This window comes from Phalacrocorax carbo, chromosome 4, assembly GCF_963921805.1.
Source record: "Phalacrocorax carbo chromosome 4, bPhaCar2.1, whole genome shotgun sequence".
NCBI classification, from domain to species: domain Eukaryota; kingdom Metazoa; phylum Chordata; class Aves; order Suliformes; family Phalacrocoracidae; genus Phalacrocorax; species Phalacrocorax carbo.
Genome location: NC_087516.1, coordinates 42,985,948 through 43,010,505, shown reverse-complemented (window position 1 = coordinate 43,010,505; position 24,558 = coordinate 42,985,948). Strand labels below are relative to the sequence as shown.

The following is a 24,558-nucleotide window of genomic DNA, read 5'->3' as shown; positions in this document are numbered from 1 at the left end:
TCTTGCCTTGTCATACATGTACATTTTAAACATCTTTAAAAATTAGTAAATTATTCCTTCAGTGGACACAGTTTAGTGTGTAGGTCCTGTGTATTCTGAGTATTTATTTTCAGTATAGCTGTTAATTCATCTACTGCTAGCTCTCAACTGTTGATAAATCTGGTGGAAAACCTTAAATTATGCTAGGACTTTTGTCAGAGGACAATGTGAAATTTTGCATGAGTTGGTATGTGCATTGCAGTCTCTGAAATAGTAACCATCAGAAGTAGTTTAGAAAACAGTACCATTTATACCAGTAAAATACAAATGATGTGGTTGTGGAAAGCAAATTAAACAGTGTGTTTAAGAGCTAGCTTAACAGCTACCTGGCAAGTCTGCCATGCCAGCCACTGAAGAGCCACAGATGCAGAAACACTGTGAATCTTATCTGGTGAGGGCACCACAGCAGCCCATAGCACTTCCAATTCTCCTTTCCTTCTCTGCCCACCAGTTACCCAGTTGGGCTGCCAAGGAGCTAGAGCAGTATAACTGAATTTGATTACATTCCAACTCTAATAAATTAATAACTTATTAATTTAAAATATTCCACCCATTGTATAAATATCTAGATATAGATATAAATATATACATATAAAAATATATCTAAACATCTAAACATTTACTGATGTGGATATCTGTGTTACCTGAGAAAGAGCCCTTGCCTTTTAAAACAGCATGATGGCGACTGTTTTCCTTTTCGTAGAGCTCTGGCGTGATTCTGAAGCATTAGTGTTGAGTTAGAAGCTAAGCCTTCCTTGGAAGGTAGATTTAATGGAGATGAGTAGTTGTTACCCCTAGACACAAATACAGAGGTTTGGGGGCATTGGTTTCAAATCTTAGTTTAGAAAAGTAGCTCAATCTTAGTTGTGGTTAATTCTGGTTATTTTCATTCAAAATATTCCTGTACTTTCATTTCAGAGGTATTTTTTAGTATATCTCTGTAGAATTGAACTGTCTGTTTCTCAAGGTGCAGATTGCTGGAAGGATTGTAAAGGGGCCAGTCAGCTTTCACTCAGGAATGGCTTTAGGCAGAAGTGAGCCTGTCGTTCTTCCATACATGAGAGACATAGTATTCTTTCTTTTAAACTAAAATAATTTTTCTTTATCTGCTTTCCATTTGCTCCTTTTCTTTTGTTAAGAGCACAATGGAGGACAAAGAAGAGCCAAAATCAGGAAATTTAGAAAGTTATAGCATAGAAAAAATGGTTTAATCTTAGTTCTTTAACCTGTGAATGAGCCCGACAGACAACTTTCAGTATGAAGGATTTACTGGACCCGTGAAAATGCCATCTGCTGTAATGTACCCTGCAATCCAGTAGCCAGTTCCTTTTGAGACTTTGAGATGTACAACCGCCTACCTATCTCCCCTCCTTCATAGCACTGTGTTCAGGCACTTGGCCTAGGCATGGAGTTACGATTCCTGATGATGGCTGTTACCAGTTCAGCTCTCAAAGTTGAGGACTGCTGTATTAATTTTGAAAACAATGTGATAGAAAGAAGGTACCAGGAAGAAAAAACATTATGAAAATGAGATAAAAAGGTAAAACGGCCTATTATAATTTAACCAAGTGCATACCTTAGAACACGAATTCTTGAGTAACTATTAAAATATGCCATATGTGCTCACATCCTTAGAGAAGATTCTGAGCATCTCTCTCCACTATTTTCCTCATATGATCAGAGCAGTTTGCTTTTAAAAAGATAGTATTCTGTAGCTGCCCACCAAGAAACCTAATGTCTTATCATCCCTTTGAAACATGTGTTTTCAAATGTTTCTCACCACCATTTAGCTCCATTTAGCTTCACTTCCATGAAGTAAGCTGATAAATTAATTTTTAAAAATTTTAGTTGCTGTATCTTCCTTCAGTTGTTTGTTCTTAGAGAGGACAGAGAAGAAAGCAGGGTTGTAGAAATACATGGGAATGTGTAATATTGCATCTTCTTATCCATCTGTATATTAAGTAAAGAAATGCCTAAATAGGCAGCATAAAAATATCCACAAATTATTCTAGCTCTTCAGTGTTTAATATTATAAAGAAAAGAGAGACTGACATTGTGTAGCACAAACAGTGCTCCAAGAGTAGCTTCTATTCACTATCACATCCTCCAGCAGTGGATATTATTAGTGATGCAAACAAGTCCTCATCCTTAACTGTTGAACAAACTGAATTTCTTTCCCCTCCTTCTTCTCATTCTCCCGTCTCTTTTCACAGTTAGAAATATATAGAAAAGTGGAAAACAACTGAGACAAATTCATAAGTGAAGGTGAAAAGTTTGTGCCTTCCTGTTTTAGTAGCTGATAAGAGAAGATTAAGTATTGTGGACAGTGAGTCTGTCCACATTCAAACTGTAAATAATAAATTTTGAAAATATTTATGTACTACTAGGCCTGCTTGTCAGTGAGTTGCTGAAATTTCTCAATATTCACCTTACTTTAGTTATGATTGATTTTTATTACTGATTCACTGATTGAATTTTACTAAAATTTACTTTTAACTGTTCATTCTTACATTGTTATAATTAATTAATTGGCAAAACCAAAACCTCCACACAATAAAATAAGTTTTATTCTCTATTGTTTAAACAAGCTTGATGTGTTTTCTGAAAGCATGTGTGCCCTTTAAAACACTGGGATTACAAAACATATTTGAGCTAACTGGAAAGAGGATGTAATTACAATTAACTAATTTTTCCTGTAATCTCATCCAAAAACAGAACTTTTTTTAAATTGCCACCTTTGTTTCCCTACTGATGAAGGCAACAAAACAGACCAATTGCTTTGCATCATTTTGACTACTGGGCTCTCCAGATCTGTGGCACAGCGGTGTTATCTTTCAGGGACCTACCCATGTTAGAGCTTCGACTGCTGTTGGTGTCACCATAAAGAACACTTGTGAATTGGTTATTTTTTTCCTTTATTTTCTTTCTCATAATGACACATCCCTAGGATACATCTACTCAAGAAATTGAAAAGTATAGGGCAGCATCTGCAGTTAAAAGAATAACTCTGAGGTGGAGAATATTCCTTTGCAGACAAGGATCGTGCATTTCTACCCCTGGAATGAAAATTTGCTCTAGGAAGGTCTTCATGTTTTTGCTACTGGACTGATGTGATATTGATGGCGTCTGCATGCTATTTTTCAAGCACACATGCACTTTCTTTGTCTGGACCCTAAGCTGATCAAAAGCTTTGCAAATGGAATTAGTGCTGTCCTGAACTAGTAAACCCTGATTTATAGGCACGTGCATTCCTGTGGCCTCAAGATGAGCTAAGCGTGAGAGCAGAGCAACCTCACGTTTGCCTGCCGACCTTTTGTAGTCATACGCTGAATCTGGTCCTTACTTCTGCCCGGGCTGGTATAGCAGCAGCCCAGTGGCAGGCACTGTAGTAGTCTACTTACCATTGACAGGGCCATAGATGGTCATTTGTGTTATGTTGTTGGCTGGGCATTTCGCCATGTGACTTGGCAGTGAAAATAAAAAAGTCCCAAGACAAGGCACTCTGACTTGCTTTCAGCACATGTTGGGTAAACATAGGAGTGTTGGAGACAGCTAAGTTTCTTTTGTATTCAACACACTATTTACAATACTAGACTTCCCCTATTTTTTTTTAACCTTAGCCTTTCTGTAATAAATAAAAAAAAATATTGGGGGTGATTATGATGGAAAATAAAATAACTACTATTTTAAATAATTTTAGAGGTATCGGACAGTAGGTCTGCAAATAGTCAGACTAAAGATACAGAATGAGCTGAAAGTAGTAATCTTACAGGACTTTCTCTTTCCAGTCAGAGGTGACCTGAAGTATTTCTGTCATCAGCCAAGAAAGTAAAATAATAATGTGAACTAAAATTGTGTTGCTTTAGCCCATTTAGGGAAAGGAGACTTTTATGTAATTTAGCAAAAATTGACTAATAAGGTTCAGCCCATGTCCTGTGGATTGAAAAGTTGAACTGATCGGGATTTAGAGTTTCTATTGTCAACATCAAAAAATTAATTATAAAATGTACAAGTGAACTGCAATGTTTCAGTGTTCTAGTTGCTGATTTAATTAAAAAGGAAAATGCAGTGTTCTTTTAAGTCCTGAAATATGTATTGTTGGTGAGATGACTGTTGCTAGAATTGAACCATCTTTATGACAAAAAAGAAAAAAGCAACTGTTAAACATAAATAACTGATTTTTCAATTTCTGTCCTAAGCAAGCTTGCTCCCCTTTTTCTTATCTAAACAGTCTCCTCTGGCCTGAGATCATAAGCAGAATTATTGTCAGAAAACTCTCTCTGGGAAATGTGGATGGTTGGAATATCGAAATTATTCTTAGAGTGGAAAATATGATAATATTACCATTTCTAATTTTGTTGCTACCAACAAAAGTGTATTGTTGTGCCAGAATGATACATTCATATGCCATGCATTAAGTAGACAGCTTCTAAAATTTCTGCTTAAATGACCTAAATTATGTATAAACAATGACACACTTGTATATAATGAAGTATTTATATATTAAGTATACAGAAAAGGTATATGTGCATATGCTGAAACTTTGTAGACATCTGGAGTATTGAGGTAAATTTATGTTTTCCAGCTGGAACATGACAATTTTTAAGCAAGTCAGTCTGATGTATTTCAAGATGAGAGATCACACAGTTAATTTAGATCTCGATGTCATTCGAACAACTGTATTGTGGACAAAAAAAAATTTAAAAAGCCAGTGCATGGTCTGGTTTGCTTCACTGCTGAACATTTTGCCTTTTTTTTTTTTTTTTAACTTAGTTAACAGTTTTGAGTGCTCCTGCATATTAGTTTTTTAGTCTTTATTGTTCTGCTAATGAATGTCTGCATTTCTGAAATAGATTCTCATTTCGATCTGAACTGATGGTACTGCAATTAGCAATTCCTTAGACCTGCATTCAGTAGATAACAAAGACAGGTCTCAGGACCTACAGTTAAGAGTAAAGCCTTGGAGAAAGAAGTGGGACTAAAGACATGGAGCAGTTCAGTTCACCATTTCCTTAGGTCCCAAATGTTTCTTCAAAGTCTTCGCTCATCTACAGATACATGGATGGTTCTTACACAGAAGTTGGTCCCTTGTCTCCAAGTACCTCACTGAGAGTATGGCAGTAATTAGGTCTATCTGATTGGCCCACAGAGGCTACAGCAGAAATCAAGGCTGAAGTTGTCACTGGGTAAATATGAGGTTTATTATTGAAACAGGGCCGTTGAGTGAAATAGGCAAGAAACTAAAAGAAACCTTGTCAAGAACTTCAGTGTTTTTACCATTATTTATATTATCTGGATTGCTCCTTTAAAATATCCCAAGTGTCTTCAAATGGTCTTATAATTTACCTTTATTTTAAGAATTGAAGGTTCAGATAACTTCTATTATGCATATACTTTTCTCCCCCCTTCTTGAGCTCAAAAAACGGACCTTTGTAGCAATGTTTTAGCACTGAAGAAATAAAGCTATTCAAGATACTCAAACGCTTTGAACTTTCCCTGCCTTCTAACTTTCCTAGACCATAGGTCAGTGGAACTTCTACCTCCTCCCTGACCAGCACTGCATGTCTGATTATCTCTTTGTCTATTTTTCCTTCCTACAGGGACCCTATAAAAATACAGCAGCTGCAGAACCAAATTCGTCAGGAGCAAGAAAGTGGCCAGTGGTATCGTCACCAAAAGCAACCTGATCATCATCAGCACCCTCCCTCTTCTCCTTCTTTTCCTCCTCCCCCCTCCTTCCAGGAGCTTGAGTCCAGCCAGTCTGTCACTCCTCCTGTGCCAATGAGTATTCTTAACTCTCATACTTCCCCAACCATGCAGTCTTCCAGCTCCTTCAACTATGCTCGGCCTAAGCAATTCATTGCTGCTCAGAATATCAGCCCTGCTTCAGGTTATGTGACTCCATCTTCAGGATCATCTACATCCAGCCTTCCTTCTCCCATGTCTCCAACTGCTTCTCAGAAACAGTTTGGGAGAGTGCCTGTTCCCCCTTTCTCTCAGCAGTTTGCTCCAGAAGGGGAGTACGCCTGGTCTCCTTCTTCTCCATCCCCTCCACCCCCGCCTCCACCTATCTTTAGTCCAACCACAACATATCCGGTGTGTGATTCCTTTCCACTTCCACCTCCTCCACCCCCTCCTCTTCCTTCGCTTTCTTCACCTTCCCACAGCCTATCTCCAACTCCCAGATTTCCTAATTCCAGCCAGTCTCCAGCAGCTTTTCTCAGCTCCATGCTGCCATCCCAGCCGCCACCCGTTTCTGTCAACGCATTAGGCCTCCCAAAAGGAGTGACACCTCCGTAAGTATCAGCTAATGAGCTCTTGAGTTTGACTGTACTGAAGATTGTACTGAAGATTATTGCACTTGCTGTGTTTTATGCTGTTCTAGGGTCCTTTGCTGTTACCTGCTACCTGAGATGGAGAGATGCATGAATTATTTGCAAATGCCTCTGCGCTAGAGATGGGATATAGTTTTCTAACCCTCACAGAAGTGAGACTTTGAAAGAGTCCTACAGTAGAAACACAAAAGAGGGGAAGCTAAAGCTTTAAATTGGAGTTGATGAAAGTATGAAAGCAGCAGCAAAAGGCTCTGCATGCCCAGGGCAGTGGAAGGAGACCCAAGAAAACCCTTCTCATGACCCAGTTCTTTTCAAGTTACATATTCAGTGATATTTGCAGTCAATGTTCCCACTATGTCTGGAGGTAGAGAAATATCAAGTAAAGAGAGCATTGTTCAGGAGTCCCTATAGCTTTGTGATACTTAAAGTATAAGGTATTAAAGTATACATCTGACAAGAAAGTGGTCATAATGATATATTGACTTTTGGCTGGAGCTTTTGTTCCAAGGGAGTTTGGAAGAGGGTTTAGGAGGGGATTTAGAAAAGCAGTGCATAAAAACAAACAGAATCCCTCCTCCTAACAACTCCGCATACTTGTTTTCCCCTTTTGTCTTCTCGAAAGGCCAAAATAGTATTTTGGAGCATGTCAGCTCCCATCATAGATCAGTTTGTCTTTCCACTGGCACTAAACTCTCATTCCATCCTTAGAGAACAAAGAGACATGCTGAAGAACAAAAATGAGAATAGCTGTATCCAAGGCTTATTTATAACTTTGTCTAGAAGTTTGTCTAAACATATCTACGGTATCTAGGTGACTTGCTCAGCAACATACCGTTGCGGTGGGAACTTCTGTTATTTCAGTCCAAGATATGGAAAGGAAGAGAAGGAAGAAAGTGGACAGATATCAAAGTAGTAAATCCTGTATATGCTTTAAAAAGCATTTCTTTATCTTGATTTCTGTCAGATGGCTCATTATGGAGTCTGGCCATAAAACAGATTTAGGGGAAAAATGAATAAATATTACAGTTTGCCCTTGCACTCGTAAGAGTTGTGATTTTCTGTCTTACTGTGTCCTTTGCACTGGCTGAATTTCTCTATTGATACTGACTGCTGAAAGTTGCACGATTAATTTACTGACAGCTTGACAGGTAAGAACAGTCTGCAAAAGCCTGCAATTACCCCTGATTTTCCAGGAAAGGCTCTAGTACAGCTATAAAGTTCTGGATAGGAACTGGATTCTCTTTCAAGTTCCCTTCTGTGTGTTGTGAGGGTGACAGCAACAGCTTGAGTCTCTGCTGTGTCCCTCTTTCCCTCTTATGCTATGTTCATGCACACATGTCCTCACCTGAGGCATTAGCTGTGTTCTTCCTCATTGCCTTCAATCTTTAGACAGAGAGACAACTCTGCAAGGATGCTTCCCCCTTCCCCATGCCCCTCATCTCCCCAAGCCCAGCAGCTAGTTTGGGTGCGCACATGATGGTGTGTCTGTTTTCCTGGGACAAGGCAGCAGCCTCAAGGCTCTGAGCTGAGGCTGAGGTGGTTGGCTGTTTGGCCTGCATTCCCTCAGGAAACGTAGTCCAGATGGGAGCTGGATCATATAAACCATACTGAATGTATATGTGTATAATTTATGTAGATGTATATATACATGTGTGTGTGTATATATACATTGAGCATTTGTCATCTGAATTATAACATTAAAACATGGTAAAAGTGTTCTGCGTGATGCAAAAAAAAATTCTATTGTTGTGTATCTTTGATGCCAGTTTTTCCCTAGCCTCTCTTTTTTCATTTACTGTGTAGGTTACTAATGTCTGGTGTGTCTTGTTGAGTATATCATTCTGTTTCCCATCATTCTCATACCACTCCTGAGCAATTCTTCCCCTTGCCTCCCTTCCCCTCCACTGCTTTTGGTCTCGTCTGCTTTGCGCTGCAGTCTCAGTTCTTTTTTTCTCCCACCTTAACTTTTTGCTGCTTTCCCCTTGTCTTTTGCTCCATCCTCACAAATCCTTTTTTCTTGAATGCATTTGTCTTTCTCAGACGTCGTAGTTTTTGAGCCACTCACAGTATTGCCTAAGCTCAGCCTATAGTCTCACCAGGTACTCCATGATCTCCAAGATCCATTGATTGAAAAGGATGATAGTATTGCCTGACAGCGTGCCGTACAGACCGGGTGCAAGGAATGAATTGGAACATTCACAGTTTTGCTTCAGCTTAGCACCTAAACTGCTAGTCAAGCCATCTGCTTCTTCATCAGTCATGTAGTGGTGATACTGAGAATATGATATGGGTTGCTGAAAGTAAACCAAGCAGAGTTTGAAATACCTTTCATGGAAAGGAGGTACATTTTTTACTAGTGACTCCAAATACAGTGCTTGAAGTGGTAGAACTTCCTCTTAGACAATAACTTTATGATTTATTATTATATTTTAACATCAGTGGAAGTAGCCTTGGGCCTGTCATTCCATTTAGATACTTCAACACTTTCATATCAAGTGCCTCTAGCAGATAAAATGCTCTTAAAAGAGGTTTCCTGTCTGCTTTCAATGTTTTCATGGCACCTTTCTCTTGCCTTGTCTTTTTTGTGTGTGTGTTTCAGGGGTGGTAATTCACTGTTCATATTTTGACTATATGGCCTTTTACCACGGTTGTTTCCTCTCTTGTTTCCCAGGCATGGGTACTGTGGCACTGATAGCCAAATATCTGAATGAAAACAATAAATGTTTAGCCTTGTCAGAGTCTCTTTTAAGTAACAAAAACTATTGTTTGGCAGAGTAAGAAATTCTGCAGACTATTTTTATAAGTCTGTGGAATTTTATTGAATAATTGTTTCATTTTTTCATACATTTAAATTATTTTTTCATTACTAAATCTTAGCATGATTACAGATCTGCTCCTCGGAATCAGTGCTTAGTAGGCATCAGTCTTATTTTCTTCAGATTTCTTTTGTGGTAGGAGCAGATAAAGGTAAAGTAATAAACATTTCAGGTGGAGTTAATTATTTTTGGACATGGCCAAAGGCAGTATCGGTGAAGTTTTCTGTAAAATGGAAGACACAGTGGTTGTATGTAAACCAACAGAGTCTTCATTTCTCCTTATGGAGCCAGACCTTCCCTCCATCAGTTTTCTTCAGGCATTTCCTTTCCCATGTGTGTGTCATCTTTGTTCTGCTTAAAAGAGAAATTAATCCGAGGAGGTGTTGTGCCTCTCTTCGATCCCTGTACTCTGCCTGTGAGCCCATGAGCAGTAAGTGCCATGCTAATATTTCAGCTAGGGTTGACATTTTCCTTGGTTTTGAACTCTGAGACTCTGTGGAAGTGACAGCATTATCTAAACCAGTTTGATCAAATGAATATTCTTTCCAGTTGATAGATTTAGAAACGTTGCACTGGGGTTTTTTGTTTCTTTGGGGTGGCGTTTTTTTTGTTTTTTAACAACATGTAGTCTTACAGCCTTGCCTGAACAATGGGAATAGCTACTTGTGAATGTATTATACTTTATCTGGACATCTGGAACATGGAAAGTGGCTTTGTGTCATTAGTACCTACTAATTCACCTTAAAATATTCTAAGCATTTATTTGCAACAATTGTATGGTAAATGATTTAGTTGAATAAAATATATCTCATCATTCCAGTAAGCTCTAGACACTTTGTAGTGACCAGCATCTTCAAGCTGTGACTGTGATGGTGTTAGCTGAACGAGCTTTGGGAATAACCTTTTTTTTTTTTATTAATGGGGCAGATTTGATAAATTCATGTCTTGCCAAAGCTAGTGTTATTAAACAAAAGAGAAGTACTGGTGGAACTGCATAGCTAATTAAGTACTTAAGGGAATTATGAACACTTGTCTGTTATTTCTGAGGTAAAACTTGGCTGGAGTAAGTTTGTTGGATACTGTTCTTAAAAATCTCTGTTCTTTCTTTACCTAAAGAAAACTCTAGGGTGGGTGGATGTGCTGGACTCATGTTAGCTTTCAGTTACAAAAGACTTGCGGGGAGCAGAGTTAATGCGACAGAAACATAGAACTGAGTGGGTTTTGCCCACAGTTAAATCTGTAGAAGCTAGAATCTGGTCTTCACTGTTCACAGAGAAAACAAATAATATCTGTATGAAAAGAAATAAGTATCCTTACAAATTCTAGGTGAGCACATACATTGGTAAGTTTACGTGAGCATTTGTGAAAGCAAAGTTAATCCCAGAGAAGGATTTAGTGACTATTTTGTGAATATTTAAACAACAAAAATATAAATCCTGCCACAAAAAGGTGTGGAGTCATCCAACCTGGAGGAATGGAATCTCTTTCTAAGTATAAAAAAGGTATTGTCAGCTATACATATAGCCTTCTGAAAGCAACTTTAAAAGTGGCAGTATTTTCTTAAAGTAGACACTTTTCCTTAAAGTAGATTTTTTTTCTTAAAGTAGATATTTTCAGTAATACTACCTTAGTCACAAACAGAAAAAATATCTGACTCTACAGAATTGGTGAAAGAACATAACTCTAGATTTACTACTTTCTGGAAAAGAATGGAAAATGGAGAAGAAAACATTGGTTTGAAGACAGGATTGTCTAAAGTATCTTGTAAAACATAATTAAATAAGCTGCTTTTATCGTTCTACATAATAAATTTAACTGCTGTTTCAATGATCTCTAGAATCTTAAATCCAAATCTTAAAGGAGATTCTGTAGGAATCATGAGAATAGCAAGATCAGAGGGATATCGTGCTTTTTTTACCTTTGAATCAGAGCTGCTGGTCTGTCCTTGCAGCTGTGTACTGTGACTTTGTCTATTGAATTCTGTCTTAAATAGCACTGAAGCAAATATTTTAGTAACCCTTATGTTCCTTGAGTCAGCAATGGTGGTGACCACTCTGCGGAAAAGCTACGCTTCTCCATCTTTTCATCTTACAACTTTCAACAGCCTCCCAGTACAAATGCCAGCTTTCATTTCAGAGTAAACTGTATTGCTCTCCTGTGTAGGATGGACATTTACTTTTCCCATTTCTGTAAGTTATGTCTGTCACAACTCTAAAAAACAGAGGTTGCGTACAGTATGATCGATGTGAAAATAGTGATACGTAGGAGGAAGTATCTTGATTAAGAATTCCAACATCAAAATGAGGAGAAAGGTCAGGGTATTTTCTTGCTTCTGAGGGGTTTCACCTCATCTCTGTATGCTACCTATTCAGACATACCTGGAGTTATCCCTGGATCTCAGGAAAATATATCTGAAGACAAGTATTTCTGTAACCGGAAAAATTTAAGCAAATATTGGGTTTTGGATGCATTCCCAACCCCCAATTTTCTTAAGCTATTGCTCCTGTCCATTAGACAGTTTTTGTTCAAAGTTTCTTGATTTATTGTGTTGTACCTCCTTTTCCCATGGTTTGGATACTACTCGTGGCTGTTAGACCAACACCTGCGTGGTTTATCTGTGATATCAGATCGCTTCTTATTGGTTGTGCTAAGAAACAGTTCATGTTGGGGGCTTTCTTTTTGCACAGCATAACACCTTCTTATTGTGTACATGCATGTGATTATCATAAAATACATATCCATATCAGCTTTTTTGAAACATGAGGAATGCACGTTTGTTCCACTTGAACTTCAAAAACCAGGTTGTGACCCAGATCTAATCAAAGTTGCTCAAAAGTAGAGATTGAGGATTTAATATGGAGACACACAGACAGTAGCCAGAATAACTGACCTACTGTATCCTCACAATCATTGCATCTGGAAGTCTTAATTTTCAAGATGTTTTTATCCAGTTCTTTTTCTAAATGGTATTTGAAGATGCTTAAGAGTGTTCTAAGATGGCAACTGAACTTAAGTTAAAAGAATTAAATAAAGAGAATTAGTACATATACCTCTCTGTTGAAAAGAGAGAGAGGCTGTCAGCAGCGTGGCTTTGCAGCTTTTTTGGTCTGCAGATGTTTTTTCTTCAGAGGACTTAATTTTATAACTTTCTTATTTTAAGCAGATCTGAATGCCACAGGAATGTCTGTGAATGTAAAAGCCAGGTACAGTGCTTGATAGTTGTGGAGACCTTAACCAGTAGCATTTCATCAAGTAGAGCAAAGGTTAATATTTTGGATATATTACCTTTTCTCAGTCCAGTGTAGATTTTTCTTCACATGATTCTGGCAGTTACCTGTTCTTCTCAAGATTTCAGGACTATGAGGACTGTGCCAGCCTTTTCTACGTTCAGGAGCAGTCAGTGCTTTAGTGATTTCTTCTTGACCGTCAGTTCTGTCATAGTGCTGCTGACAAATAGAAATGCAGATAAGATTACCAGTTACAAAATAGGTAGTAGTTTTTAAATGGATAACCAAGTATGTGGGCATCTTTTGTAGAGCAAATGGCACTTACGTATCTATGGTAACCAGTGCAGCATGAGGCAGAGGGATAACTTGCTCAGGTGGGGAAGGAGCTGAACAGGAGAATGAAAAAGTAGCAATTCTTCTTTTAATGAGTAATAATGCATTTTTAAAGATAAGCCTTAGAAAAATAAATTTTTGGTAGAAGACATGCAGTTTATAGGTGAGTTGTCTTCTTGTGTTATCTAATCATTAAGAAGGATCAAACTTGCTCAGAAATATATGTAATTCATGTCAGTCTTGATCCTATCCAATGCTGAGGCATGATATTTTTTTTGCAACTACAGTTTCATAACCTTTTCTTGGGTGGTAGAAATAATTGAACTTTTGTTACCTTTGTTTCATTTACTGCAAGTCATCCTTAGCCAGGTCTGTGCCTCAGGCGTTCCCTTAATTCAGATGCATGTAACATCGCAGTACTGAGCTGACTCCTGGTCTGCACAGTGTGTACGGCAAGATCAGACTAAAACAATCTTAATATGCAGCTGCAGCTTCAAAGTTTGTGACCTGTTACAGTGCTTATAGTAACTTTGTTCTTACAGTAAGTGAGAAATGTGTTAAATGGGCAGGAATTAGCTGTATTTTTGGAAGGCTTTAGTTTTTAAAGGAAAAATCAAGTTACTGTTCATTACCTCAGTACCAGAGAATTGGTTTGGATTTCTGTGAAACTGAGCCATATTGGCTGCGAACAGGAATTTGTTCTTGGAAGGATAACAACAGCCAGCCTGTTGCCCTTGTTTACACTGTAAAAGGTACATAGGAAAAGAGGGAATTGCATCCAGCATGAGCTGTGTGTAATTAAAACATGAAAAGTACTGCTGGTTTGGCCTTCTTTCTAAACAAATGTTAGGGCAAATATTCAAAACTAAGGAGAGCCAGGCCGAGGTTGCAAAAATCTTTGCTGTCAAAAATCTCTGTGTGAATTAAGATGACTGAGTTTTGGCAATTTCTTTGCGCCCTTTCTGACCAAAAGAATTCAGACTTGTGTTCTTTTATCTACGTCTGTACTCAGTCCGTCAGTGACTTAAGTGATGCATGTTTCAGAGGTGCTTAAAATCCATGTGGATTTCAGTCTGATTCTCAAAGGCTGATTGTTTGCATATTTGTGATGGTGGTTGTGTGCTCGAGACTAATGGTGTCAATATCTTGAAATATGCCTTCTCCAGCCATCTCCTGCTACCTTAGTACTCATGATGTACTCTGAAAATAGCATCAGGCAAAAATTGAACATACAAATACAGAAATGAATTGGCAGAACGTTTTGTTTGATATTATCCCTGAGGAGAGGCAAAAAGAAAGCTGGTGAGTCACTAAGGAGGACACAAATCTCAGGAACTTAATGCGTCCAGATAAGGGCATGTATGGATGCTGAAAAATATTTGCAAAAGCAGCTGAAGAACGTTTGCTGCCAGGCTGTCTTGACATGTAAACCATCTCAAGCTGAACGGATCTGTGCTTTCAGACGATAGACTTACCAAGGACCTTCTATTTGCTGCCATCGCCTTGTAGCCATTCTGAAATTCATCTCGAGAAGGTGTGTCTTAAGCGCAAAAACTTGGTGTAGGGGTATGTACAGGTGTATATATATGTACATATTTTAAAGTGTATATATGTAAAGAAAGAAAGGTTCTACAGAGAGGTTGGAAATAGAGCATTTGCAGGAAGAATTACATTTCCTCGTGCACCTGTTCTTTTTTTTGTCCCAATTTAAAATAGTTCTGAAAGAGAGAGACCTTTCTAAAGGGCATTTGAAGGAATTTTGACTGATACTCATTTTTATAGTTATATTTTTAAACCAACTACTTCCTCACTTAAGTACTTATTTGTGAATGTAAGTAAAGAGAAGAGAATCTAGTTTTCAGGCAAGTTGCCTTGACGAGGTCTTGGATGACACTTCCACACCCACTGTGCAAAGCTCAGGATGTTCTGGCACATAACCAGAGATCTGGAAGGTTGTTAGGGAGTCTGCCTCTCCTGTTATTAAAAGCTACCAGGGATCCCCAGGCCATTGCTAAAATGTTTGCATACCTTGTTATTAAATTAATTCCTTAGCTTCCCTACGTGACTTGTCCCAGTGTTGAGCCGTCACTGTTGGAGGGTGGAGAGAGGAGAGTTCTGAGTTGTTTTTGTCCAAGCTAGGCCTGTTGTTCTTCAAGTTGTTGTCTGCTTCATCCTCAGTGGACATGGAGAATGACCGAACGTCAGCTGGTTTCTGATGTTTTGTGTTTGATTTACCTCTCTATCTTCATTCTCGTTATTTCCTGACTAAATAAACAAGATATTTTTGTGTGTGTGAGAGACATAGCTTGTCACAACAGCTAAGCTTTTAATACCATCTGACAGTTTTCTTGTTCTAAAACTTTCCAATTTGCTGTATTTTTCTTGAAGTGCAGTGGTAAAACTGGATTCAGTGTCCAACTGCAAGGAATAAAGGCAAACAATGAAGTTTCAGTCTCAGGCTAATGTGTCCCAGAATTATATTTCTTTTCCTTTTGAAATAATGGTGGTGTTGTCCAAGTTTTAATCTCACAGATTCTGGATAGATGCTTAATATGTTAGTGCTAATTTTCCATTTGTATTGCTGTCATGCTTTGAACATTTTTCCAGCGTTTCATGAACATTAGTCCACTTCTAGACTAGTTATGAAGATTATTGTAAATGACAGTTGCTACCTGACAATGAGTTGCGAACTCTACAAGTTTAGTGTCACCAGCCAATTTGAGGAATGTGCTTTTTTGTTTCGCTATTCCTGTCATTAAGGTTTAAATACTAAGTAGTGAACTTACTATACATAGACCTCATTGGTCTATATTCTTCCAGTTTGATAGAAAAAGAAAAAATCATTGCTACTCTCTGAATAACTTTTTCATACTGTTATGCAGCCATAGGATAGAAATTTCAGCCAGATTCTGTTTCCCTGATTTACTAGGGAACTTATTGCAGCTCCTGAAGGCTTATTCAGAAGCCACAAACTGAAGTGTATCGAAGCTACTTCTTTTTGCCTATCTGTATGTCCTTCAACCTGACACAGGGAGAAATTTGTGAGGTTTGTTAGGATTCAATATTCTTTTCCTTATTATCCACAATGCTTTGAAATGGAATGTAATATTGTTTTCTTATGTTTAGTATGGACATTGTACTCACTGACTTGTAATTCTCCTGGTACTCCTTTCCCTTTTAAAAATGGGTGTGTTTGCTTAGGGGTTTTTGTTTTCAGAGGTAACTGATAATGCTTCAGAAAATGGTTTCACTTGTTACTTGAAATCCACTCCAGAGCACTTAGCCCATCCCCCTCTTTTCATGTACTCTTCTGACTTTCTTGGGTAAACTGTATATTTTACCTTTACAGCCTATGGAGTGCCAGGCATCAGCAGGCCTTTTTCTGCTAAGACTATTTTTATCATTCAAGTATGAAAATTGTAAGAATGTGAAGTAAAAACTGTATGTCTTAATGTATCACTTGAAATTTTCAAGGCAGGGTACATGTCTCCATTAAAAGCTGGTACAGGGCTTCTGCAAAGTGAAGCCAAATTTGAAATTTGCTGCGTTGGCTGTATGGTTTTTGGGGGTGTGTGTCCTTATCCAAAAAGTGATAAAACTCAGTTCCAGGGGGGTGCTGGACTGGGTGGGGTAAGAGGCCGGAAGGTGAAGGGAAAGACTGAGGAGAGACAGATGCCACCTTTCCACTAGCCTTTCAGCAGTTGGTCCAGCCTTCCTGAGGGACATTACCTTCTGATCCCCTCTTCCCAACTTCTCCTGCCCATCTTCCTTCTGTATCTTCCTTTACATTTACTCTCCCCAAGTTTCTTGAGTTATTGAAGCATCTCTTTCTTGAAGAGACCCTACCCCTCCCTCTTAGCTTTCTCTTGCCTCCTTGTAAATGGGATAATTTTCCTGACTTCTTCCCCAAAACAGAGTGGAGAAGACTTTGTTTGTTACTTATGACTGCAAACACCCCCAGCCAAATGCTATGGGAATTATTCTGCCTCATGACTGAGAAGGTCTCCAGCTAATGGCTGAGTATTTCTAGGGTGAGGGGTGTTGCTCTCTGGCTCTTGGTGACGTTAGGCAAATGTCTGCTCTTCTGCTGTGATTTAATATGAAAATGCAGTTCTTTTTACAGGAACTTCATCATTTTCCCATTTTAAATTTACTTTCAGTAACAGAGTATGAAATGTTTTAGGAATTTAGTCAGAAGTGTTTCCAATTATTGTCTTCTCCATCTATTCACTTAATTCCTTTTTGGCTTTGGACAGCATATGTGTATTGTTTCATTTTAACTAATGCTAAAAATTACCATTGAAAACACTTAATGAAGAATGAGTTTTCTCTGTGTTATAGAAACATAGTACCAAACAATATCCAACAAAATCTGTTATCTCTGTATGATCCTTGTTTAACATTTTGGTGCTGGTAATTAAATTATTAAGTTGTGTATTGGAAAGAAGTTTACTCCTTACACGCTGGTCTGATTTTTTTTCCATCTGTGTCATCTGTGAGTTTGGCAATTTACCTGATTCAATTCCATATTTTGCATAAGTCATTCTCATGTAATGGACCGAGCCCTGTTTATCACTATCAATGTTTTAAATGGTAATGTGTGACTTCACTGGAGAAGTGGGGTGTGCTACAAATCTCAAATACTGATAGCAATGTTGATTTCTTCACAACTGTGTAAGAGCAGATGATCTCCAGTAGAAACCACCATTGCTGGGCGTTTCCAGCAACACAGCCATCATAATATTTCTGAAAAGTGTTAAATATTAGTGCAGATTGGAAAAAAAAAATTCCTGTGCCATTCCAGAAAACAGGAGCGAGATGTTCTGAAAGTGCAATCATAACTTGTAGACTGGTATGAGGAATAGCTTAGCCCTATGAACGCAAACTGCGAAACCCGGCTGCTGAAAACTGCTTTACAGGGATGATAGTTCTTTTTAGCAGTGTAACCTAGACTCTGTGAATGGCTCTTCTTTCAGAAACCACGTTTCCTTGTTGCCTTACGGGTATGTGTTCACAGAGATATGAAGGATAAACATGAAATTATGCATTGTGCATTAAAAAGCTGTAACACAGAATTAGTTAATAAATAATGTAGGAAACTAATAATTAACTACCTTGTCTTACATCTTTCTGATCTTTATCCATCTGGTACCTCATAGGAACCTGGTTTATCTTCCATTCCCACTTATCTAGTCATGCTTTCTCTTTCATGTCTCTTCTCACTTTATTGCCATTGCTCATCACTTTCCTCTTTAAGTGTATGGTGTTTACAGCCACTGCTACAAAATCCAGAGCCCTAATTCAACTAATGCACAAATAAAGCATAGTTTCAACGTTGTCCTTAAACTAACCATTTAATCAGTGATGTGAGTTAGAAGGGACAACATAGTAATAAGGTGCCAGACCTCTAAGTTCAAAGACACAATGTCATTTTCTTTATTAATAGCAGTGATTCCAGATAAATTCCTAAATACCAATGGTTTCAGGAAAGCTCATGAATTTTCCTGTACTGTTTTGCAGGGGATTTCCCAAGAAAACAGGCAGAACTGCTAGGATAGCATCAGATGAAGAGATTCAAGGGTCAAAAGATGCTGTAATTCAGGATCTGGAAAGAAAACTTCGCTTCAAGGAAGACCTTTTGAACAATGGGCAACCGGTATAAAAACATAAAATACCCTGGGGAATGGGAGTGGGAATCATGGGTAGTTTCTCAGACATGCTGCATATAAAATAATTTTTGTAGATTATTCTTATATTTTATGTATTTATTATTTTTAGTTGCATATCCATAAGGAATTATAGTGTACGTTTTGGCCTATCATTCCTTCTTCTGTTAGACAACTTGGACTTAACAAAGCAATGGAGGTCTCAAAGGTGATGAATTTGCATAAGAAGCCTGCACAGTCTGAACATCAAGGGCCAATAAACATATGTATAGCTCTTGATCAGTCCAGGCTCATTCTACCTTTTGCCCAGCTGTTGGACAAGATGGGAAAAGAGTAGGTGGTAAGTGGACATCCGAGGGGGACAAGGCAGTTCATCATGAGAAAGGACCCATTAGGAATCAGGTGTCATTAGAGCTCGCAGTTGTTGGATCTTTTTGACCAATAGAATAAAGAACTACTGATAGTACTAACTTACAGACTTTGTGAAGAGTTAACAATCTGCTTGAGGAGTCAAGAAACGAGGTGAAAATGGGCAAGTATTTCAAACAACTGATATGTGCAGCCAAAAAGTTCTCCCTTAGTTTTTGTGCATTTTAAGGTATGCAGAAAAGATAAAATACCAAATTCTTCCTGCTCAGAGTGGATGAGAAGCAACTCTCGTAAGGCTCGATTACAGTTATTAAGGCATTGATCTAAATGTTTTTGAAACAGGAAAGTAATTTTTTAAATGTAGACTGTCACCCCTGCTTTGTCAATGACATGTTTTCCAAAGCATCTGAATGCCTTGGGATGCCTTTGTGCCACTGAAAGGTAGCGTGCTTTCGTTTCTCGGGACAATGCTCAGAAGTTTGCTATGCTTCCTACTGTGTCTGAGATACGGACTCTGGAGTTGTAGTTCAAGACAGCCTATTGAGTCAGACACTACAGCTGCCAGATTCTGGTTCTTAATAAGGTCAATGGAGTGAAGTAGGGAAAATGTTCAGAGCGACTAGTGCTGCTGTACTTACCTTTCTCCATTGACTGCACAGGGCTCGGCAATTTTCTGTAACAGTTAAGCAGAAGCACTCTCATAGTAGAAGTTCCCACTTTTTTCAAAGGAGGTGGGCTGAGCTTGATTGTCAATGCCTATTTTGGAAAATGAGAGAGATGTTTGGCCTGGACAAATGAATGGAATGTCCTGAGAAAACCCACATGGCCCAAGGATAGGAAAGCATAAGCTCTCCCCTAAACAACAAACCCAACAAACTGTGATCAGATGATGTGGGAGCTTGAACCAAGTAAACTCTGTTTTTGTGCTTGCCATGAGGCTTTTGCCTTGCAGATTCCTGTCTTGGGTGATTCTGTTTGTGTAATCATGGCTGTGGGCAGTTGGAGTGATCACAGGAGAAACTGAAGTGAAGAGAAGTTCATGACTTGCTTAGACATTTGTAAGCAAGCCAAGAGTGGTACCTAGTTTTCATGAGTCTCAGCCTGCTGTTTCAGCTACAATATGGCATCTTTTAAAAACTGAAGTGAGCTTTTTTTAAAAATGGAAGCATTAGGTAGACATAATGTTTTTCAATTTCCATTCTTTCATTTTTCTGTTTAAATGAAGCATTTCACCATGTAATGACTTTGCCTTTCATTCACTGGCATTTTTTTGCAATGTTGATTTGTTAGGAAGTGGCTAAGCATCTGAAAAGTGTTACTGATTGTAGAAGGAAAAACAACGATGAAATGAGTTGTACGCTTAAGGTTTTCTTTTAACTTGCTTTACCTTCAGAGTGTAAATTGTCTTTTATAAGCTGCCTCTTTAATTTCCTAACAGGTAAGAAGAAATATAAATAAAAAATCCTTACAGAATATATTTTTCTATAAGGGCTGTCATATTTTTGACAAAATAATTGAGTAGAGTAGTATCTCCTTAGCCTTTTTGGCAGAGTTTTCTGCTGTATGGTTCTAATGTAAAAATTGAGCAGAACGACAAGGAGTAAGATTTGGGATGATTTGACATGCACTTTTTTGATGGCCATGCTGATTTAAGCAGTTCTAATTGCTCATTCCTGCCCAAGTTCCTGGCAAGAGGATGGAAACAAATGGCAGAGTCAGGGCAAGGGTTGCTTAAGCCACAAGAGCCACTTGTAATGCCAAAAAAATGCATTACAAACTGTAGCAGAAAATTTGTTAGAACCATACTGCTGCTTTATTTTATTAACATTATTTAAAGCATTGCTTACTAACAGCCCTGTAGTTTTTAAGGAGAAATAAGAAATTTTCAACCTTCTTTTCCCTCCCCCTTATCCCACCCCTTTATTTTTTTGCTCAGAGATTAACATATGAGGAGAAAATGGCTCGTCGATTGCTGGGAGCAGACAGTGCTGCAACTGTCTTCAACATACAGGAACCAGAAGAGGAGCCTGTTATACAGGTGCCACATAACTCTACCATTTCATAGGAAAACAAAAAATTTCTTTCAATGTTTCTTTTTTACAGGCTGTGATTGTCTTAAAAAAAGTCCTAGATAAGACAATAAATATGCACAGGATAGGACGGTTTTCATTACAGAAGTCATATGTTACGTATCAGTGAAGTAAACTGGAGGATCACATGCCTGTTGCTCGTTTTTTCCATACTGAATAAGGTTGAAAGTTCTCATATGTCTGCTCTCTGCTCTAAACTCTTCCATTTATCCTATTCTATCCTGACCTCTAAGTCTCTCAAGGCAAAAATACATTTACTATCTTGAAACCACGTTCTCTTTATGTGTGTAATCTGCACTTTTTGGATGCAGACCAAAAACACAACATAAAGTCCGCTTGAAAGGCCAGGTACACGTTCTCCATTGTTCAGATGCCAGAGTTGCTATTCGGAAATGTGTCGCTATCGTTTGCTTATGTTACCACATAAAGTACGTTCTCCTGATTAAAAACTCTGAGAAACTGCCATGGATGCCTCTTGATCTTCTTTCTGCTTCTTGATCTTTTTTTCTACCTTTGCAGGAAGCTCGCTCTGTTGGTGCTTCTGTAGTCACTCCTGTGGATATTCAAAAGGTTAATGTTTTCACCTTTTTCCTGGCTTGCTTTTTTGTCCACTGTTTTTTTTTTTTTCTTCTTCTCTGTCATCTTTGCCCTTTCCCTTCTGCTATTCTTGGTTAATAACAAGAGGTCACCTAGCATTGATAACTGGTGAGATTTTGGCTGCACTCCCTTCAAGGTGTTAAAGTTGTCCTATAAGCCCAGTTGTCTGAGTGCCGGCAGCTTAACCGCAGTTATGGCGTGCTCCAGCATCCTTCTGCCGTAATGTTAACATACACCGATCCTAACTGCCTTGCATCCAAATCAGCTGCTCTTTATATATACCATGTGTACTTCATGGTTTACTTTTATGATAAACTTTCAGCGAACAAAGAAATTTAAAAATATCTCTGCAGTTTGCAAAGGTATTTCTCTCTTCTTCCTTTTTTTTACCGTTATTGAGGGTTATGATTAGTTCTGTAACCAGTCAGTAGAAAGACTACGTGTCATTTTCAGGCCAGAGGCAATGACAGACGATGGGCATCTGAAAGGAGGCTTCGTACAAGATGTCTGTTCTATCTTAAATAAAATAAGGGTCAGAGACAATGGCCAAAGGTCATTTGAAAGAGTGCCTCAATTTCTGCTGACTAAGAAGAGCGTTGGCAAATAAAGATTTGATTTTTTTTTTTCTCTCCTGCTTCTGAGCTTTCTTACATTCTGGCATTATTTTTGTTATCACTGAGATTCAAAGTAGGACTTTTGTACTGCAATGTAGACCAAGTGAACAGCTCAAGAAAGTAAATAACTGCGTATGCCACAGTAATGTTTCCTAGTATCTGAATAGCAAATTTAAACCAGCAGTAGTGTTTTACACTGGATGAACTTTTTACTCTTCTTTCTGTATCTTCAATACTTTTATGACAAATTTTGTTTTTAAGGCCAGACAAAGGGGACCATGGCAACAGGAGTAAAGGGAAGCAACTATCATGGACTGCCAGTGTTGCCATTTTCTTTTTTTTCTTCCCCCCCCCCCAGTTTTACAGGCAACTGTAAACAAAATCATTTTAGCCATCTGGTGCAGCCTCTGGTACAGTTCTATGCAAATAGCAGATGTGAACCATATGGTCTTCTGGCCATCTGGAAACAAAACCCAGCCTAAATCTGCCTGTACCCTCAAGGAAATATTAGTGTGTTTCTTTGGTCTTTATGAACTGCTTCAGAATACTTTTGTTCTTATAGGCTTTTTTAAAAAATGGAAAGAAAGCAACCAATGACTTTCCTTCCTCTTATAAATTAGACCTTAAGATAACATGAAATACAATTTTTGCCTCATACCAGATGTCTTCATTGTTTCTTAGGGAATTTATTGGAGGCATGGATTATAGTGTTTTTCTTCAACAAGATACAGTTTCCTTTTATATGTAAAACCTTAACGGATTGTCAAGGATCAGTAGAATAAAAAAAAAAAAACCAAACCAAAAAAACCCAAAACCATTAGGAACACATCTTGCTGAGCACTCTGTTGAAGCTGGACAGTAACATGTTCTTTTCTTGTTTGACAGGAATATAAAGTCTCCAGCTTTGAGCAAAGATTGATCAGTGAAATTGAATACAGGCTGGAGAGATCTCCTGTGGAAGAATCAGATGATGAGGTGCAACATGGAGATGAACCTACTGATAACAGCATGTCACCATATTTTGAGATAAAGCTGAAGCATTACAAAATCTTTGAGGGAATGCCAGTCACATTCACATGCAGAGTGGCAGGAAATCCAAAGCCAAAGGTAAGAAAAGAACGTGAATGTTTCTAGAAACATTCTGAAGAATTCTGTATTGGTACCTTACCAATATTGGTAATGCCTTACCAACAGTCAGCCCCTGGACCCTATGGGCTGTACAGGAACAGCAGACATTCTCTCTTGACAAGAAAGACTCCTAGCTGGTATAAACTGTCAAATCTCTTTTCACATCACTGTAATTATTTAGATTTATACTATGCAAAAATCCTACCGCGAGGTTTCCGCTCTTAGTTACTCCCTCCTGAGACTTCATCTCAGTTATTTTACCTAGAAGTAATACCTCCGTCATTTTCAAGGTTACCTTCAGGGTACATCTGTGCCACAGAATGCAGTGCAATGCTCGAAAACCCCATGTGAGCTGGCACAGTAGTCCCAAAAGCAACCTCATCAGGTCAACATGGGTCATTAGCTCAGACACAGCAACATGCTAATGCAAAAATACGTTGCTTCTGGTTCAGGAGCCAGCGTGGTATTTCTGCATTCTTCAGCGTTGCAGAGTTCATACTCCACATACACCCTAACAAGACTAAATTTTATTGAAAGTTAGAGGAAGGCATAATAAAATACCATAAGCTCCCACATATCCCAACAGCAAGATGAGACATGATGGTTGAGGTTTTAATGATGAGCGTCTGAGGGAGGGTTGGGCTTGGGAAGTGTTTCCTTTTAGCAAATGTAAAAGTACCGGTTGCGTGATGTCAGTAGTCTGGAAGAATGCCTTCCTTCGGTAGGTTGTGTTTAACCGTTGAAAAAAATTGCTTGGCAATCAACTGACTCATTATGCAGCAGGCAAACAGCAGGAGTGTCTTCAACTTCCTTGCCAAAACCAGTATCTTCCCCGTGAGGTCCTTGCAGCTCTTACAGTGACCTCTTGTGGACAGGGGCTCTTTTCTTCTTAGGCAAGTTCAAAGCTGCCTTGTCTCTTAGATAAGATCTTCACAGAAGCAGCCACATCCATATCTCTCATCTAGCGTAAGCTTTACAGGTATTTAGGATTTTGAACAGAGATAAATGCAAATGCCATTACATGTCCAGTGATACACGTGTATGATAGTGCACAGAATGTAAGAAGGAAAAACGGACTTTGTCAGGTAGCAAAGAAGGAGCAACAGAGAACTAGAGCTATGTCTACATTAGCGAGTAGTGCAGACCAGAAGAAGCAAATCTGTGGAATGAGACATCATCCCTGCATGCATTTCAGGAGGTTTTACTTCAGGCTAGCTCTGATCTCGTCCCGCAGACCGGAGCAGATGCAGCACATTAGATGTGTTCTTGGAGCACATTTTCTGGCTTAGTTTCATCTGAAAGGAATCCAATTCTGTGCTCCAAGACCACAACACGATGTGAACC

General features: G+C 38.5%; 1 protein-coding gene across 4 annotated transcripts in view; it reads left to right on the top strand.

Annotated features, from left to right (window-relative positions):
* PALLD (palladin, cytoskeletal associated protein) overlaps positions 1-24,558 on the top strand; it is a 205,843-nt gene that overhangs the window by 161,739 nt on the left and 19,546 nt on the right. For 3 of the 4 annotated variants that reach the window (XM_064449749.1, XM_064449747.1, XM_064449750.1), the window contains 4 exons: positions 5,640-6,335; positions 18,271-18,406; positions 20,722-20,823; positions 22,972-23,193. In XM_064449749.1, coding sequence (XP_064305819.1) covers positions 5,640-6,335; positions 18,271-18,406; positions 20,722-20,823; positions 22,972-23,193 — 1,156 coding nt within the window. The remainder of the gene's footprint in view (positions 1-5,639; positions 6,336-18,270; positions 18,407-20,721; positions 20,824-22,971; positions 23,194-24,558) is intronic. The other variant, XM_064449751.1, reaches the window with a different exon arrangement.